The sequence below is a fragment of the Alligator sinensis genome, unplaced genomic scaffold, assembly GCF_000455745.1.
Source record: "Alligator sinensis unplaced genomic scaffold, ASM45574v1 scaffold27_1, whole genome shotgun sequence".
Lineage (NCBI taxonomy): Eukaryota > Metazoa > Chordata > Crocodylia > Alligatoridae > Alligator > Alligator sinensis.
This window is the reverse complement of record NW_005842554.1, coordinates 760,674-779,342: the sequence shown is the minus strand read 5'-3', so window position 1 is coordinate 779,342 and position 18,669 is coordinate 760,674. Positions and strand designations below refer to the sequence as shown.

At 42.6% G+C, this 18,669-nt stretch overlaps 1 protein-coding gene across 2 annotated transcripts in view; it reads left to right on the top strand.

The window, feature by feature from the left end:
• The window catches only part of LOC102382751 (SLAIN motif-containing protein-like), a 38,775-nt gene that overhangs the window by 15,467 nt on the left and 4,639 nt on the right, over positions 1 to 18,669 (top strand). The window contains exons 3-8 of one of the 2 annotated variants that reach the window (XM_006032182.3): positions 5,535 to 5,671; positions 8,689 to 8,838; positions 15,348 to 15,488; positions 16,242 to 16,559; positions 16,791 to 16,928; positions 17,071 to 17,386. In XM_006032182.3, the coding sequence (XP_006032244.1) occupies positions 5,535 to 5,671; positions 8,689 to 8,838; positions 15,348 to 15,488; positions 16,242 to 16,559; positions 16,791 to 16,928; positions 17,071 to 17,386 (1,200 nt within the window). The remainder of the gene's footprint in view (positions 1 to 5,534; positions 5,672 to 8,688; positions 8,839 to 15,347; positions 15,489 to 16,241; positions 16,560 to 16,790; positions 16,929 to 17,070; positions 17,387 to 18,669) is intronic. The other variant, XM_014523963.2, reaches the window with a different exon arrangement.

Genomic DNA, 18,669 nt, shown 5'->3' with positions numbered 1-18,669 from the left:
TCCCCCTCCTCCTCCTCCCAGGGTGGGGAAGAGGACTTTGTGAAGCACTGGATGGGGACTCTTCCTCCCCCTCCCCAAGGGGTGCCTTGTCTAAAAAGTTTAAAACCACTGTTCTGTTAATCAGAGCTAATGACTTGGAGACATGTTTGATGCATTTGAAATTCTAGCCTGTGTGTTTTTATGTGTGAGGCTTTCTTATCAAAGTCTGCATCTTTTTCTGACTAGGATCCTTTATGAGAGTATCACAATACTGTAACACTATGTTATATTTCAAAAAACTTTTGCTATGCTACTCTGAAAATACAGGATTAAATTCTTGTATCACTTCCACAGGTACCTCCCCCTCAGGGGCCTCCTGAATTCCTTCCCTCTTTCTCGGGTACGAACCTTTAACTTCTATGTCTCTCTCATTTCTGGGAAGAATCAATATTATCCTGATGAGCTCTCCTTCCCTACCAGGTGGGAGTGACTGAAGGTGTGTCACTTCCTTTTCCAAAAGCTTGTTGGGCACATTTAGTTAGCTAGTGTTTCAATCTATTTCAGGAGCAAAATATGATCTTCTGTGAACGGAATTGGCTATTGTTTCATGAACACCGATCGTTGCTACCCTGCCTGGTCCAAGATGCATGCCAATTGGATGTCTCTTGGGTATATGCTAAGTACCTTACTGGATTATTTTACGGTTTTAACATGAAATCACAAAAATACATTTATATCAAATCCTATGGTACATACAGGCAAAAAAAATTGACAAAACTGAAGGCTTCACACTAGTTGCAAATAAAATGGAGGAGTAAATTTAATATGGCAGAATACCCCTGCTTGCCACATGATGAGCCCCAAATGCAACTCATTTTTGGGGTGAATCCCTGACATGGGTCTGTATAGTTTTCTCATTACCGTTTCCGGTTCTCAATGTCACCCTAAGTCGCAATTAGAACATGCCTTAATTCCATAATGATACTGGTAGTTGAGCCTTTATTTTGTTGCATTAAGTACTGTAACTCATGTAAGTTTGAAAGTGTTTTTGTGGACAAACAGTGTTTTGAATTATTTCTAATATTTTAGCCCCTCCCTCTTGTAAGTATTGAACAGAAGTGAATATTTAGGACTACCTCCTCTTCTTCCATTCTGATTTTTTTTTAGTTGCTGTTATACCCAATTGGTGTATAGACTTTCTGTAACTCAAGGGAGGATAATAATGTTCTTATGTGTACTGTGATGTGCATTAGTGCTTCATGATTGTATATATCCATAATCTTAATCTGCTCTCTGTCTCTCTACTCTTTTAGACCTGCATATAAATTATGAAAAATCTCTATTTTAAATATTTGGACATTTTACTGTAAAAGTTTACAAATATGAAAGCAAGTCAGTTTAAAAATATGATTTTTGCTATTATAACAGTCTCTGAGTTCCTTTGTCTTTTTTTAAGTCTTACAAACAACTTTTCAATATTTGTAACTGCCTTCTCTTGGCTGCGTCATGATACATCTACAGTGGGGGAGGGGGTAGAACAAGCGGAGGAAGGAATATAGTGGAACTAGTTACCTATAAAGGCCCAGATTCTCAGTGTTACTTTGGACACAACTTCTGATGAAATCAATGGGAGTTAAGTGCCTGAATGTTTAAATATACAAAATACTAGATTTTCATTTTTAAACATTGCTGATACTCTACCTTTTTTTAAAGGGTTTGTGGGTAGAGTAGAATTCTGCAGATAATTCTAATTTTGCATTGTACAAATCCTTGCTCCCTAGCTGTATCATTTGCACTGTGTAGACTGCATGTTGTTCGTGTCTTCTTACTACCTTCCGCTGCAAAAGTTTCTCAGCTCCTGTTGGGAATTGAGTGCCTCAGATTGGGCACCTGAAAATCAAGAAACACACTAAGTGAATACTTTTGCAAATTTCATCTTTAAACATTAGTTTCAGGAATTAATGGTGTCATTACTAAAAAAAAAAAAAAATAAAAAAAAAATGTAATGAATAAACTGCTATCAAAGTATTGTAGGAGAAAGGATTTAATGTATCTTATAGGATCATAAGAAACCGGGTATGTTGTTTGCTTTACTTTGTAACTAGAGCACCTTATTGGCTCATTCAGTTTATAGTCCACCATAGCTCCCAGGTCCTTCTTTGCAGTACCATAACCTTCCCAATCTTACCCCAGTCTACATTTGTACAGGCAATTATTCCATCTCAAGTGCAGGACTTTGTACTTGTCCTTGTTGAATTTCAGCTGATTGATTGATTTTTTTTTTTTTTTTTTTTTTTTTAAGACCATTTGTCTAGGTTACATAAGTCATTCACGTTACAGAAGAAGTTGAATCCCTCCATCCCCTCCTCCTGACCTCAACTGAGGGGGCATACTCTATTGCCATAGATGAGTGGTCTGCTATTGGAAGCCCTCAGCAGTCAAATTATGCACTGGTGCATGTGAAAGTCCTTCCTGATCCCTATAGGCGACTGGCTGATCCTTGACACAATGATAACTTATTAGCTTAATGCATGGCTGCATGTTGAGTATGTTAAGGGCATTGCTAGCAATCCTGTCCTCCTCGGGCCTTGTGAAGGCAGGACATGAACCTGGATCATCATGGTTCAACCAGTTCCAATGCTGTAAAGATCACTACTGTCATCCAGCATGACTCCCTGTAATCATAAGCCAAAGACTCTCTCAAAAGCTGCACTGAAAAATGTCTTTTAAGGGGAAAAATCATTTTAGATCTAAAATTATGGCAAGTCTTCTACTTCCTTTGGTGAGTTGTTCCAATGTTTAGTTATCCCAACTGTTAGACAGTTGTGCATTTTAGGGTTGAATTTGTCTAACTTCAGCTTCCAACCCTTGAACCTTATGTCATAGATTGTAAGGCTGGAAGGGACCTTGGAAGATTGAGTCCAGCCCCCTTGCACCAAGCAGGAAAGACAACTTGGGGTCAGGTGACCCCAGCCAGATGACTGTCTAGTCTCCTCTTGAAGATTTCCAGGGAAGGTGATTGGACCACCTCTGGGGGAGCTTATTCCACAGTCTGGATACCCTGACTGTGAAGAAGCTTTTCTTGATGTTGAACCTGAATTGGTCTTCCAGGAGTTTGTGGCCATTACTCCTAGTTTTTCCCCTGCGTGCCCTGGTGAACAGTTGCTCACCAAGCCCTTGATGTACTCCCCTAGGGTAGCAGTAAGCTGCTACCAGGTCCCATCTCAGCCTGCTTTTCCTCAGGCTGAAGAGTCCCAGATCCCTCAGCCTTTCCTTGTATGGCTTTCTGTGTAAGACTCTGATCATTCTGATCTCTTCTCTGGACTCTCAAGCTTGTCAATGTCCTTGTTAAAGTGTGGTGCCCACAACTGGATGCAGTATTCCAGCTGGGATCTCACTAGTGCTGAGTAGAGCGGAAGAATCACTTTCTTGGCTTTGCTGGAGATGCATCGATTGATGCATGCCAGAGTAGTATTTGTCTTATTGGCTACAGCATTGCACCGCCAGTTCATATTCATACTGTGGTCTTTTATTACCTCCAGGTCCCTTTCATTCAGGGTGCCTAAACAGGAACAAGTATTTGTCTATTAGTAGGGCCTTTTCTGAATATAAAACCTGTATCCATTCCTAGTTTCTGAAAGCAAATACCTTGTATCCCTTGTCAAGCTGGATTTTACTCTTTCATGAGAAAAATGTGCCTGGAATGTTGCTTTACCCCTTCACAGAGCTGTCCCTAGGGAGCGGGGGGACCCACGGAGCTGGGGAGAGTGGCTGTGGCCCCTCCCACAGGGCCCCTCTGGAGCTGGTGGCTTAGCCCCACGCTGTGGAAGAAGCACAGAGACCCCGCCTCTCCCCCTTGTGCGGGTACCATGGCCCTGTGAAGTGTTCAGGGGGGCCCCACACAGGCCGATTTGCCCCAGGCCCTACACCCCCCTCCCCCCCCCGGGTTGGCTTTGTCCCTTCATTATGGGTACATAAAGTCTCCCTTGTTTATGTTACAGATACATAATTTTAACCTTAATGCCATTTGTTTAGTTGGGGGGGGGAGGGAAGTTATTTTGCTGTGCTGGTAAACTATAAAACCTTTTTGTGAGCTATTCAGTTTGTTTTTAAAAATATTTGTAAGGGCTAGGGGGAGGGGAAAATACCATATTTTCTCATATACCTTACACCCGCAAATAAGATGGTCATCTTGTTTTTAGGAAGGAAAAATGAAAGGGGGGAAAATATTTTTTTTCAGAGTTATGGCTGTATAGCACACAGACAGAGCCTAATTTTCAGCTTGCTCACCCTTTCCCGTTAAGCCCAAAATTGAAATTGTAGCTTCTGCTGACCACTGGTCTCCATAGGTAGATCTGTGATTTTGGATAAAAACAATGTGAAGGGCTGTGAAATAAGAGAGGAGAAACCAAGAGTAATCAGTAGGCAGGAAAACTGCAAAGATTAATTCCCACCAAGACCATTAAAAAAAAAAAAGAAGTGCATTAACACCTGTGGAATGAAGAATGATGGTCCCTCAGTTGCCTGAATAGAAATGCCACTGCTGCTGCTGGACAGTTGGTTTTAAACTTCAGGTGTAGTAAGAATTAAAGTGGGGTGCTTCCTTCCTCTTGTCCCTATTGCCCCTAGGAAGCTTCCCTGATTTAGACATGCACCCCAATTTTGGAAGTTTGGTTATTTATTTATTTTTTTTTTGGAAAAAGGTGTGTGGGGTATGTCAGTAAACGTGTGTAACTTGAGGATTAAAGTAGAAGTTATCTTCCCTTCTCTTGTAACTTTTAACCCTGCCCTGCCTCCATACATGCTGCCCTCCCATCGCCCAAGTAAATTCACACCAGATTTGGCTCTAAATTTCTCCACAAATTTGCTTCTTTATCTATTGGGTAAAACAACTTCAAACTAAGATTAAATGTTCAAACCAGGTGCATCATGTTGTTACTCACACTATATTAGCCCCTGCTTTTGCATGATAGATTTATTAATTTTATTTATTAGATTTATATGAAGTAAACTTCGTAAGTTTTGGGTCCAGAATCTGGGATCTTGATGCTTCATTTTCACTGATAGTGCCATGTTTATCTAGAAATATTGTCATATTTGGCCTGAAGATGACCCATCTGACCATTCTGACAGATTAGAAAGGTGCATCAAAATTACTTACAGGTTCTTATAACCAGCATGTTTGGACTTTGTGTGTGTGGCAGCATTGGAGTAGCTATGGAGGAAGAATAATAGGATACAAACCTGAAGACCTCAGGACAAATGCGTATTCTAGTAACATCTAAACCCACCTGTCCAAAAGTTCATCACTCTCTCCACAGACATTCACTGAAGTAAACCAAACTACCATACAGGTAAATGTATTTCATGCCTCCAAAGTTTACATTTCAGATTGTGGTACATAAAGCTATCCAAACAAAACAGAAGATTTTGTTTTGTCTCTTGGTGTTGTAATTATTTTCAGAAAACATTCTACTATAAAAATATGGAAGGTAGGGTTTTTTAATTAATTCACATTTATTCAGTATTCTTTTTTTAATCCATTTTTACTCAAGGTTGTATGTCTCTCCAAGAAAATCCATTACAGATCAGAAAACAGAATCGCCTCTGAAATGGTGCCGGCAGGTGTTGGACAACCCCAGTCCTGAAACAGAAGCAGCCTGTCGAACTCTTATAAATCGACTTGACCAAGGTAAATTAATTAAATGTGCATTGAATACTTGAAAGTGTTCTGTATTTTGCATGGTATTGAGATATATTAGTTGGAATGGAAGTATAATGATGTAGTTTGTTGCAAGCTTAAAATAACCGATAATGATGATCACCATTAAATGATGATGATCACTATTAAAAAAAAAAAAAAAATCAAATGCTTCATGTATCAGGAAATACTTCTGACATGTTTATCACTAAAACTCCTTGTGTTTTCTGTTAAGAATAATAACCTATAAATCAGAAGCAAGATATGACTTTTACTTTTAATCATTATGATTTTGAAAAAATAGAACCAATATAGCTTTGCCTCTTTTTATAAGAATGTCTAAGTGTATTAATGTTAACAAAGGAGTTTTCAGTTTCATGCAGTGGGGATGTTCTTGCCAACTTTCATATACACTTTTTCTTTAATGCTATGTTAGAGGCTTCATCAGTGGAAGACTCCTGTTAGTATTCTAATGAGATTTAAATGTACATGAAATACAAATCTTTAAACCTTCATGTTCAAAAAAACATTTAAAGTGTTTTTGGTCAGAAAAGATTCACTTAGGGCTCTGTAGCTTATTCCTGCAAAAAAAAAATCTAACGTTGAAGTTAATTCTCTTCCTTGCATAATAATTCTTAATGCATTATTTATGGGAAAGGTTACCATTGCATCTTCCAGTGCTAACAACACAATGGTGCATTTAGAATTTTCTAACTTTTGTGAATGATGGTCTATTTGGATTTTTCAACACTACATAAAAACAATACTTCATAGAGACTGAAGAATTTCTGCTTCTGTGCCTGAACTGATCATTTGTAATCAAACTCCTTAGGTAGGATTTGAAGGGTAACATTTTATAGAACTTTCTATAGTTCCCTAGTTGCATGCTGACTTCTGAGTCACCTGTTCTGGATTCATTTTTTTTTTTAATGCAGTCTGACCATCGACTGTTCCCTGGGGTACTTAGCTGAAGCAAGGATTTCGAAAAAGAGCTTTGAACATTTGACTTCATTTTGATTTTGATTACATGTGTTGGCATTTTTCCCTGTTATGCTAGTTAATATGCTTCAAGTCAAAGACTGTCCTGGTGGATCTTTGCCCCCATCCTCCCACTCCAAATGCACTCCCAGTGCCTCAAAATAAAATGAGTTTTTAATTTGTTAGTAATCATGAGTTGAATCACTGATGCTCATTCTAATCCTTCATTTTCTTGATTCTTGGTATACTTCCCTGACAGCCAGAAAGGCAACTAACTGCAATTGCAGCATCTGTCAATAGTTAGTTATTAGAGGACAGGAAAGTGTGATGCATTTTTACATCACCATCTCTGGTTAGATTCATAAGAACCTAAACCTAAATCCAAATCCTGTGAAGAGCAGCACATATTCTGTGCGGTGTTATTGGGAGAACTAACATTTGAAAGTCAGATGATGGTCTTAGCTCAGTGGTCTCCAACCTTTTTAAGTAGGAGATCGCCTTTGGCATTTAAAAGCAACCGAAGATCTACTGTGTCCCCTGTCCCGTCCCGTCCCCTGCTCCCCCTCCTCTGCCAGCCCAGTGGGTAAGTCAATGGGAAGGGAAGGAGTGGGGCAGATTGAGGCAGGGGGAGAAAAAATGATTTGGGGGCACACCTCCCAGCAGGTAAGTCCCACCCAGCTGGCACCCCACTCAGTTTACCCCTGCTCCTGCCTCTGCGGCACTGTCCCTCACTGCTGGGGGCTTCGATCTAGCACCTGCCCCTTCCCTCCCCACAGACTGATCTGCTGGGCTGGGGTGCGTGCATGCATGCATGCACACGGGCATTCAGCCCCCCGCCCCAGCCTCGGATCGACTCCAAGAGGCTCCGAGATCTACCTGTAGATTGAGATCTACTGGTTGGTGACCACTGTCTTAGCTACTGAAAAAAAATAACTATTAGTACAAAGCTAGTATTAGTGTCTGCTTACCTTTTGAAATGGACAATGTTTTTTTTCTCTGTGAATGTTATAACATTGGCTTCAATTCAGCCAAAACATTTTGTGTGCAGCTCTAGGTCCTTTATAAAATTATATGCTTTTTCATTTGTGCCAACTGTATGCTTAATACAGCACATTCTCAAGTTTGTTTTAAGCCTGGTGTTTAGAGTGCATCTTGAAAGCTGAAGGCTTCATCATATTAACCATTCATTTTATCTTCATATTTTATCTCTTGATCTTGCCATTGCCTCACTATAAGCTTTGTGAACTCATTCATTTCATTTCAACTAAAGTTTTGCATGTTTCTTTCAGTATTTGTAAAGGAGACTTTATAGGACACTTAAAGTACTCAGTCTTCATTAAATCTTCATAAATCTTTTGTTTTTAGGTAGTGTGTGTGTCAGTGAGATGATAGTTTAGCAATTCCTTAATTACTTACTCATGGAAACTATTCTTTACATAGTGCTGTATCTGCATATATCAAACTGTTATTAAGACTCAAGTTGTGAGCTGTCACTTCTGTTTTACTATTGTCTTGTGTTCATATTTTGTTTTAAAAACTATTTCAAAACAGATTATTTTTTTCACCATGGATCTACTTTGTTTGAAGCTAAAATCTTCAAAGGAATGATCCTTTGTCAGTTTTAAGACAAAATCCAAAGGATGGTGCTCATCGAAGTGTAAAGACTACTAAACTGTTACTGTAAATATCTGTTAATTCTGCATCATGTTCTTATTTTTCTTTTAAGATGGTCTATTTGAAGGCTGTCTTGAAATGTTCGAATATGTGCTAGAAAATTTCAGTTTTAGTGAGGACACTGAGTTATTTTCATCAGTGACTATATAAGTTGAAGGATGGGGGAGCTTTTTAGAAGAGTAAATGTTTGACTTCTTGCTCACTTTGGGAAGTGGTATGCCCATTCATGATGGCCGATTCTAAATGTCTGATAGTAATGCTTGATCCTGTTTGACTTAATGCTTTCTTTCCTCAATCCCATTTGTTTTCAAAGAGAACTTGGTAACATTTGTGGCTTTCTTATATCTTCCTTTTAGCCAGTAGGTGGAAAAACCTGTATTGCAGTCCATTGGCATCACCAAGTGCACATAACTTGAATACAGAGACAAGCTCCTGTAGCAATGCACTAAACTCTCCTGGGCACCTCAAATCGACTAACAAAGCACTACTAACCTGTGGCAGCTCAGGTATGGCATGACAATAGCACAGAGCAAAATTTAATATTATGCAAGGAGGATTGTTCTGAGCTCTTTCATGGGAGGAGCACAACTAAGTATCTGGGGTACGAGAGGAACAGGTGAATCCAGTGGATCAACTTTTAATATGGTGAATATTGCTGGTCATCTCACTTATGCACGATGCTGCAGGGAATCTGACTTGATAACATTACAATGGAAGGAGCTTCCTTTGCATTCTGAATGTCTTGTGGTGATGGAATGTGTTTGTTTTTATAGAATGTGTTCATTTCTACTAACGGAAAGCATTATGAAATATAAACCAGCTGTTCAGGAATAAACACAACAAAGAAGCATTGCTCCTTAAACCACCTAATAACATAAAGTATTAACTGTACATTAAGTACTTGATTATAACTGGGTGGTTTGGCTAAATGCTTTGTCCAAAGTCTGCCTGAGAATGCGTGTGTGCTGCTCTCTGTGAAATTTGTATGTGCTATTTCAAGGGTAACATTTAGCCCTTTTGCAGCCCATGCCTCATTTCCTATTGGAGCAATGTTCTCCCTTCAGTTTCTCATCAAAGGAGTTTTCCTTGTTTTGTTTTCTGTATAGGCGGCTGTATCCTAACGTGCATGTTACAAATTTTTTTGCATGTTTAACACTGTCTGACTTGAATCATGGAGTCAAATGAATATTTAAATACTTGTCTTGCATGCAGCTAGCTATATTGATAGTTGCAGGTATGCTCTTGGGATTAGTAGCTTCTTCTTTCCCTTCCACTTTTATTTCTTGATGTATGACATGACACTTTTTTGGCAAATACTTAATCACTTTGACAGTTTATTCCTTTTTACTGCTTAAATTCTGTAAATTGGTTTCCATAGGAAAGGACCATTTTATCTTTGCAGTGTCTTTTTTTTCTTTTTGAGGAGCTGAATCAGTTGTGTTGTTAAGGACAGATTCCTATGATGATGACTCTAGGAGCAGGTCTTCGGTTATTGATTCAAACCTGGAACCCAGATCTAGCGTGACTCAATTACTTTAATCTGATTGCTGTTCAGGGGCTTATAAAAATGGGGATCCTTTTTTACAAGCGAGTGAGGAGCACAGATCCACACAGAAGACTATATTTTGGTGCATGTCACTCCCACAATGCACCACACAAAGCAGCTGACTGCGAGCTTCTGCCACACCGATCGCATAACAGTAAATTTACTAGGGGTGTCCCGAATCGGAGACAGTGGTTTGATTCATTGATTCGGATCACTGGCCCTGATTTGATTTGGCTGAATCCGAATCTTCGATGCTGATTCACAGACCAGGCTGGAGCAAGTACTGCCAAGCTGGGGCCGGGCAGCTGCAGGGAGTGGTGGTGGTGGATCCCGCTGATGTGTACTGCTCGTCTGGTGGCTTGACTAGTGGTTCCTGCCGCTGCTCCCGCCACTGGTCTGAGTGGGAGTGTGCCCCCAGTTCTGCATGGTGTGGGGTTGACAGGGCTGAGGCTGCACTGTGCTGTGCTCTGGGCAGGCGGCAGGGGCTATAGTGAATTTTCGGGTGGCTGCAGCCCCCCATAGCCCCCGCTCTGCCACTTGCCCCACCCTGATCTAGGGGAACATGCCCCCTGATGCCCTCAAAGCTGTGGCTCATCCGAGGGGCATGGGGAAAGGGGGCAGCTCCTGCTCCTGCACGCTGCTTGTCTGGAGGCAGCACAGTGGTTCTGCCCCATGCCTGCCCCACACCAGCTGGGCAAGCAATGGCAGGAACCACCAGTCAAGCTGCCAGATGAGAAGCGCGCAGCGACAGGAGCTGCCACCCCCCCCTCTCCATGCCCGCACTGCCCCAGCTGGATAGCGTTTGCCCCAGTTCCTCCCTCACCACAGGGGGCATTAAGCTCCCCCCTCCCCCCCATGCCTCTTTCTTCCTTCCCCCTCCCCTTTCACCACTTACCAACTGCACACAGTATCGACCATCGTAAAGGAACCAACCCCCCATTTATAACACTGTTCCTATGGAAAAATTGGTTCCAAGTTACAACGATTTAACTTAAGACGTGGCTTTCAGGAACCAATTGCATCATAAGTCTGAGGACTGCCTGTAAAGTGAGACTGTTAATGCCATATTTTCTCACATATTACAATGTCCCAAATAAGAGACAAACATTGGTTTTGGAAGGAAGAATATAGAAAAAAGTTTTTTTTTCCAAATTTTTCCAGTGTCACAGCTAACTGTGTGGCATGGAGTAAGTCCTCCTGGAAATGTAGTGTGTCCATGAAGTGTGACATTCCAGAAGACAGTCTGGGTGAGGCAGTAGGAACTTCCTTGTGAGGCAGTACAGCAACAAGACTAGGTCCCAGACCCTTGCAAAGACTGCTACTTCTTTACTATAAATAGTTCTTTATATAAGTTCCTATAAATAATAGTTATTCCTATACCAGAAGTCCCATCAAAGTACTACAGACTGTATGCAACAGTTCACTTGGCCTGAGTCAGCTGAATTTCTGTTTCTGGCACAAGCTATAGTGCTCAGCCAATAGCCACTGTAGCTTTGAGAGGGTTAACATAGGATTCTGCTCTTCTGTTTCCTGGGGCTAGAGAAAAGCAATAGCCATTAAAACACAGCATTTGCATGCTTCTATTCTTTCCTGCTTCTATTCCAGTACAAAAAAATCAGTTTCCCTGATCAAGAAATGCACCCCAATTTTGGAGGGCCAATTTTTTTTGGGGGGGAAGGGCATATGTAGCATGTGAGTATATTTGATAGGATTCTGTGGACAGTGAGTGCATTGGGAGCTACACTCTTCATCCTACTTTTAGGTGCTGATGATGTCAGCTATTAAAAATAGGCAGAGAATCCAGCCTTTATCCTCATTTTTTTGGGATAAGTCTTTGTCATACTCTTTAATTCTTTTCCCATTTTCAGTTTTTCGGGTGATGTTAATGCTTTCTCATAAAGTAGCTTGGTATTTCTGAAATTGAAAAAAAGAATGAAGATCTGTTAACTACTTTGTTAAGCTAATACAGGGGAATGATAGGCTATTAGTGTTATAACTCATTGGCCAACCAGGAGGAGAAAATGCAGAAAAGATTGGGCTGACGTATGAACATGTCTATGTTGGGTTGACTGCCACCCATCTGAGATGCAAGGACAAGTATTGGTATAACCAGTTTATCAAAAAAAGCCTTCCAGTAGCAAGCATTTGCTACTGGACTTGCCCGGTTTTCATATCCACTAGCCTAACGTGGTGTATCTCATGTACTGTGGAAAATCCTGAGAGACTGACTTCAGTCATCAAACAATGTTAACTAAGTATTACATGTCAGTTACTATGAACTTAAACTAAAAGAAAATGACACCTTATTTCCCTTTAGTTATGTCTGTGCTTGTAATAGAAATTTAACATCTTAATAGGAGGTGTACCCTCTTTGAATGGGGAGATGTGGACACACCGGAGGGCAGGGAACAGCTGCAAGCAGACCTGGACAGGTTGGACAAGTGGGCAGAAAACAACAGAATGCAGTTCAACAAGGAGAAATGCAAAGTGCTGCACCTAGGGAGAAAAAATGTCCAGCACACCTACAGCCTAGGAAATGACCTGCTGGGTGACACGGAAGTGGAAAGGGATCTTGGAGTCCTAGTGGACTCCAAGATGAACATGAGTCGGCAGTGTGATGAAGCCATCAAAAAAGCCAATGGCACTTTATCGTGCATCAGCAGATGCATGACGAATAGGTCCAAAGAGGTGATACTTCCCCTCTATCGGGCGCTGGTCAGACCGCAGTTGGAGTACATAAGTTCATCACGGGGGCACAGAAGGGAATTGGTGAGTATTTATTCACCAAGGCTCCCCCGGGGGTTACAAGAAATAATGGCCACAAACTAGCAGAGAGCAGATTTAGATTGGACATTAGGAAGAACTTCTTCACAGTTTGAGTGGCCAAGGTCTGGAACGGGCTCCTAAGGGAGGTGGTGCTCTCCCCTACCCTGGGGGTCTTCAAGAGGAGGTTAGATGAGTATCTAGCTGGGGTCATCTAGACCCAGCACACTTTCCTGCCTATGCAGGGGGTCGGACTCGATGATCTATTGAGGTCCCTTCCGACCCTAACATCTATGAATCTATGAATGTTGTTATTTATACTAGAGTAGAGTCCAGTGGTCCCAGTAAGGATCCCATTGTATTATCCCAACGTGTTATACCAGTGGTTCTCAACCTTTTTTGTACCAGGACCCATTTATAAACATCAATGGCCAGTCCTGACCCAGTTAATAGTTTAAGTAGAAAACAGTCCTCTGGCCCTGCTGGTGCCCCTCACTCCCAACCCACTGCCCCGAGACTCCAGTAGGGTGGCAAGACTCATTTCTGCCACTGCTGCCAGAAACCCTGCACCAGCCATGTCTCCAGCAGCACAAGGAATAATGGAGGGGCGGGGGAGAGACTATGCTACCCTCACCTTCTCCTCCTGCCAGCTGGTTGTGCACTGGGTGCAGCAATACCCCTGCCTGTGTGGCCTAGCCGTTGTTGCTCCCCTGAGGCCATGGCTGTACTCTGGAGAGGAGGTGGGGTGGCAGGCAGTGTCACCTGTGCCTCTGCACCCCCTGACATATCGTCTATGCCCCCACCCCCGTAGCAGCTCTCCATGCTGCCTGGCTGCTTTCCTGCTCCTTGCAGCCCCTTGCAGCGTGCAAAGTGCCAGCCTGCAAAGGGTTTTTCTCCTTTAAAGGAGAATCCATTTTTAAAGTTTGTTGATCCAGTTCTTAAAGTTTGTTTGCAACCCTTTCATATATTCTTGCAACCCACTTTTGGATTGTGACCCATGGGTTGAGAAACACTGTTGTACAAACCAGTACCTGAGGGTGTGGACAAATGTGTGTTTTAGTTGGTTTAAAAGGGGAGAGGGAGTGGCTGCTTGGGAGCATGCAGCAGCTATTGCATGTGTGCCACAAGTGTGACAGACAGCAGAGCAGCAGATTGGGCAGGGAGCAGAAAGAGCAGCAGGTTGAACAGGGGAGGGGCATTGGAGTAGCATTCCGGAAAGGTATAGGTCAGTGGTGTCCAACCTTTTTGCCCTGTGGGCCAGATGGACAATGCCAAGTCTTGGCTGTGGGCTGGATCTGTCTGGTGGGCTGGATCCATCATGGCTGGGCTCCATCTGATCACAGGCAGGTGCACTGGCTGACCCTGGTCCATGTGCTGGGCAGGCAGGGAGCGACTTGGTCCCCAATCTGGATGTGAGGGGGTTAGGGACTTGGGGAGGGGGATGGAGCAGCCCTAGTCTGGCATGCAGGGGGCAGGATGGGAAGGGGTGGAGCAGCCCTGATCCGGACACATGGGTTGGGGTGTGTGGGAAAGCAGAGAGAGGAAGATGAACGAAGTGGTCCTGATTTGGGTGCATGGGGGTGGGGGTTGGAGTGGAACGGCTCCTATCTGGACACCTGAGGGGGTGAGGAGCAGCCTGGCCTGATCCAGGTATAGCAGGGGTGGGACCATCCTGATCCCTCTGCATAGCCATGGCCTGGGCAGGGCTGGACTCCACTGCATGCAACTTCTGCTGCTTGCCAATTTTTCCAACTTGTGGGGATTCCTTTGGGCTGGATGTGATGGCTCTGCAGGCCAGACTTGGCCTGCGGGCAAGAGGTTGAGCATTGGTGTAGGCTAATTTGTGGTACATCTGCCAAAAATAATGGCCTCCACTGATCTGTTAAGTTTGCATGATCTTGTAGCAATACAATTGATTTTAAATCACCCTAACCTTAATCCTAAATGAAGCAGGATTAAAAGTGAAGTGTTTTTGCTACATTTGTGGTGTCACATAATCATGGTTACCAGCTGCATCTTAACAGCTTGTATCAGTATTCTTTGATATCAATACAGTGATGTCTGTTTAAATCCAAGGCCATTCTGTTCCCTGAGAAATGTAGTCTTGATTTATTACAAGATGCAGCAAGTGGATGAAACAACAGGTAGGGGTGAGGGAGAAGTGTCATGAGGTAACAAGTAACTATTATAAAACCTTCTGTTGTATAAGAGTGTTACTATGTGACTGATGTAGCTCAGTAGAACACTACTCATAATAGTAATTTTATGGGTTCAGGAGGGTGTGAGGCATTAGCGCTCATATAACCCTGTGTAAACACCACAGCAAACATCTCCTGTGACTTCAAAATCAGCTTCTGGATCAGCAGACATATCTTTCTCAAAGTGTGGAAATATTAAGCACTGAAATCAGACTGAGGTTCTGGTAGCCTCAGTTGCTTTCCTCTGGACAAGAATCCATGATCTAACATATCAGTCAGTCTATTTAGTAGTCAAGATGTGAAGAACAGTCTTCTGTAGGTGTAACTAACTTTTGGATTTTTTGTTTTTTTCCTTAGCAAATAAACTGAGCTACCTCCAACAGTGACCTTAATTGCTTTGCCCTCAAATAAAAATGGGGTAGCTTGCTTTCTGTGTGTTTCTAAATCATTTTTTGCTGCTCACTATTTTGTTTTCTCTTTCCTCCTTCTCCACCTCTCTTCCCCACAGGTTACTTGAGTATGCATTCTGCACTGAGCTCTCAGTCCTCTGTGGACAGTGAGCTTAGTACATCTGATGACTCTATCTCTATGGGCTACAAACTGCAGGACTTGACTGACGTCCAGGTTATGGCACGCCTACAGGAAGAAAGTATGTGACAGCAATTTCCTTTTCATCTTACAGTTTTGGAATTTTGAGGAAATGTAGATGGTTTGCAACTGCTCTCATACAGAGGGATAAAGTCTATGGTTCTAAGATGTCCATCTAAATCTGGTGATAGACTGATGCCGGCTGAGTGCGGGCGGGAGGGGGTGGTGAGCAGCTGGATGCGGAGCACGGTGGCAGGGGGAGTTTGCAAGCAGCTGGATGCAGAGTGGGGGTGTGGCAAGCAGTGGCAGCGCAGCATCTGTACGACACTGCTCTCACCCCACCCCGACCCTGCACCTGTGAGGCAGTGGCATGGGGTAGCGGCACTTTGTCCCCTCCCACCCCCGCATACCCCCTGAGACCTTTTGAAGTACCCCCAGGGATATGCATACCCCCGGGTGACAACCCCTGCTCTAAAGCATAACATGTAATGCATTCTGGGACATTTTAAACCAACTGCTTAAACCTTCATAATCTGTAATTGTGTACTGCTAATCTTGTAGATGGCTCCTGAAGCTTATGGAACAATAATCATGAATATTCCCCCCTTACCACCTGTATCTGTGTAAATTTTCCCTTAAAGTAATATGCCATATGATGTTTTCTTGAAGATTGTTCTGTTTTCTTGAATCCAGTCCCAAAGGCAATTTACAAGATGATCAGAGAGGTAATAGTTAACTTCTGCTGTGCCATGTCAGGGGAAGTAGTTTGTATGAGGTTAAAAGTAATTTGGTCCATGGCATTTCATATTCCCAGGTCTCCGCCAGGATTGTGCTTCTAGTTCTGCTTCAGTGTCTCGTCGTAGTTCCAGTGCCTCCCTTCACTCTCTCAGGAGAGGTACCTACAGCGACCAGGAGTTTGACACATACAGTCTGGAAGATGAGGATGATTATGATTGTTCCCTATCCTATCGTAGTGCTCACAGGTACTCACCATCTCCTCTCAGCTCCCCCCGATGTCAGTCCCCTTCTTCAGGAGCAGATTACAACAGAGCAGCTACCTCTCGTATTCGACCCCCAAGGAGATCTGTGCAAAGCACCATGCAAGATCGACTGAAGTACACAAATAATGAAGGTAGGCTGGCTATGAACTGTACAGTATTGCATATTAAAAAAATATGGAAATGTGAATTGGTCAAAAAATGGGTGTTATTAAATAGCAATCACTTTCATGGTCACACTGTATTTTCTTATCATTTTGAATTAAAATTAACAACATGCATTTTCCTAGGAATAGATTATACCATGGAAGTAGTTTGGTCTGCTAATATTATTATGCTCTATTTATAATTCGTTCAAACTCCAGAGGAGATGCGTCACAGTATGCCTAACTTGGCTAAGACAAGCCTTCGCACTCTAGAGTCTGTAAGGAGTAGCCGGAGTTTGGAATCAGATCTACAGGTGCCCAGCAGCCGACTTTCCAGAATGCAGCAACCATCAACAAGTCAGTTCACTTTAGTTTTTAACACTTTGTAAAGTGTGTGTGTGTGTGTGTGTGTGTGTGTGTGTGTGTGTAAGGGGGAGGGGCCTGTGGAGGTGTGGGGGAGACAGCATTGCCAACTTGTTTCCCTTCATTCCACTTTTAGGTTTGAATCCCAGTAAGCTCAGGTATTCCTCTAGTGCTGGTCAGTCTCCCTTAACAGTACGACAGCCAGTGAAAGGAGGGTCATGCACAAATTCTCTGTTAACACCAAGACAGCCAGTGAAAGCCTCCAGCTACACAAATCCTGTTGGAGTTCGAAAACCACAGTCTTCTACTTATAGTCCAGGGTCTTCCAATAGCAGTTCTTCTACTACCAGGAGTAATATGGTCACGATAGCCAAAAACTCGCCCATCAAAGTACGGACATCTGTAGGAGGAACTTCTACTCCTAAGAGCAAGCTGACACCCCCGTCCAAGAGGTAAGGTCTTAATGACTGAAATAAACTTAAGAAAATTAAGTGCACTTTAACTATGTCTGCTAAAATCTGGCTTTTAAAGTACATTTCAAATCTATAAAGTAAAACGGATCTCTTACTTGTAGTATGTTCCATCCACTGGGATGTGACTTCCAAATCAAATAAAGTTTGCAAATGGGGACTTTCTAGCATGTTTTTGTCCCAGCAGTAAGCTATAAAGTAATCCTTAGTTTTAAAATTGCTTTCTGTAGACATTTTGGCTGGCTTAATGAAACATCCAGGTTACATTTTGGGCCTGATTTATAAATATATGATACTTTTTTAAGTGCTTGCCTTGGCCTGAAAATTCTCTCTCAAAACAAGTACTGGAAATCTTGTAACATTTACTGTTCCTTCAACTACATGAGATAATCTTCAACAGGCTTTCCAGGGCTTGTTTTTCATTGTCCTGTGTCTGTTGTACCATTTTCCATAAGCACATGGCAGATAAAATATTACCGTTTTGATTTGATATTTGGTAATATTACCCAGAGAGGGTAATGTTTCCTCTCCAGGCTATTTTAAGTGACTACATAAAGTTAAGGAATTGAGAAATCTTGGCCCTAAGCTCTGAACAACTCATTTGTTAAGCTTTCTCAAGCAGTTGCTCTTTTGTCTAATGCAGGGGTTTTTCAGCCTTTTTTAATTTAAGTACCCCTGGCAGCCAGTCACTGAGCAGAGGTCAGGGGGGAGTAGCACGCGGACAGACACGGAGCAGGGAGGCGGGGACGGCATGCGGGCAGGCAGGGACACTTACCGGGCTGGGGTGAGGGCAGCAGTGCCCCTCTGCGGGGTATGAGCTTCCCTGCCCTGCTCCTGGGAGGCGGCGGTGCTCTGTCCTCACCCGCCCACACGTACCCCTAGGACTGGTCTAAGTACTCCCAGGTGTATGCGTGCCCCCGATTGACAACCCCTAGTCTAATGGAACTGAGGCAGAATAAAGAAGATGAATGGTGCCCAAATTGCACCTGGAATATTACGTATCTTCAAAACTTTGTGCTTCAGTCAGGGCTTATATATATGCTCTGATTTTTACTGGTCTCAGAACTATCTAAAGTCTGTATCTTATGTCCCAGAATTAGGTTGGATTGTTTTTGAATAAGTTAGGTTGGATTGTTCTTAAATAAGTTGTCAACATCTCTCATTGGACAAACTGTATAGCTGGAAGAGAGTTTATTAAAAAAAATTCTTGAACACAGACAACACAGAAAGAAGCAAGATTATCTTTAAATTTCATTTGTGTTTGA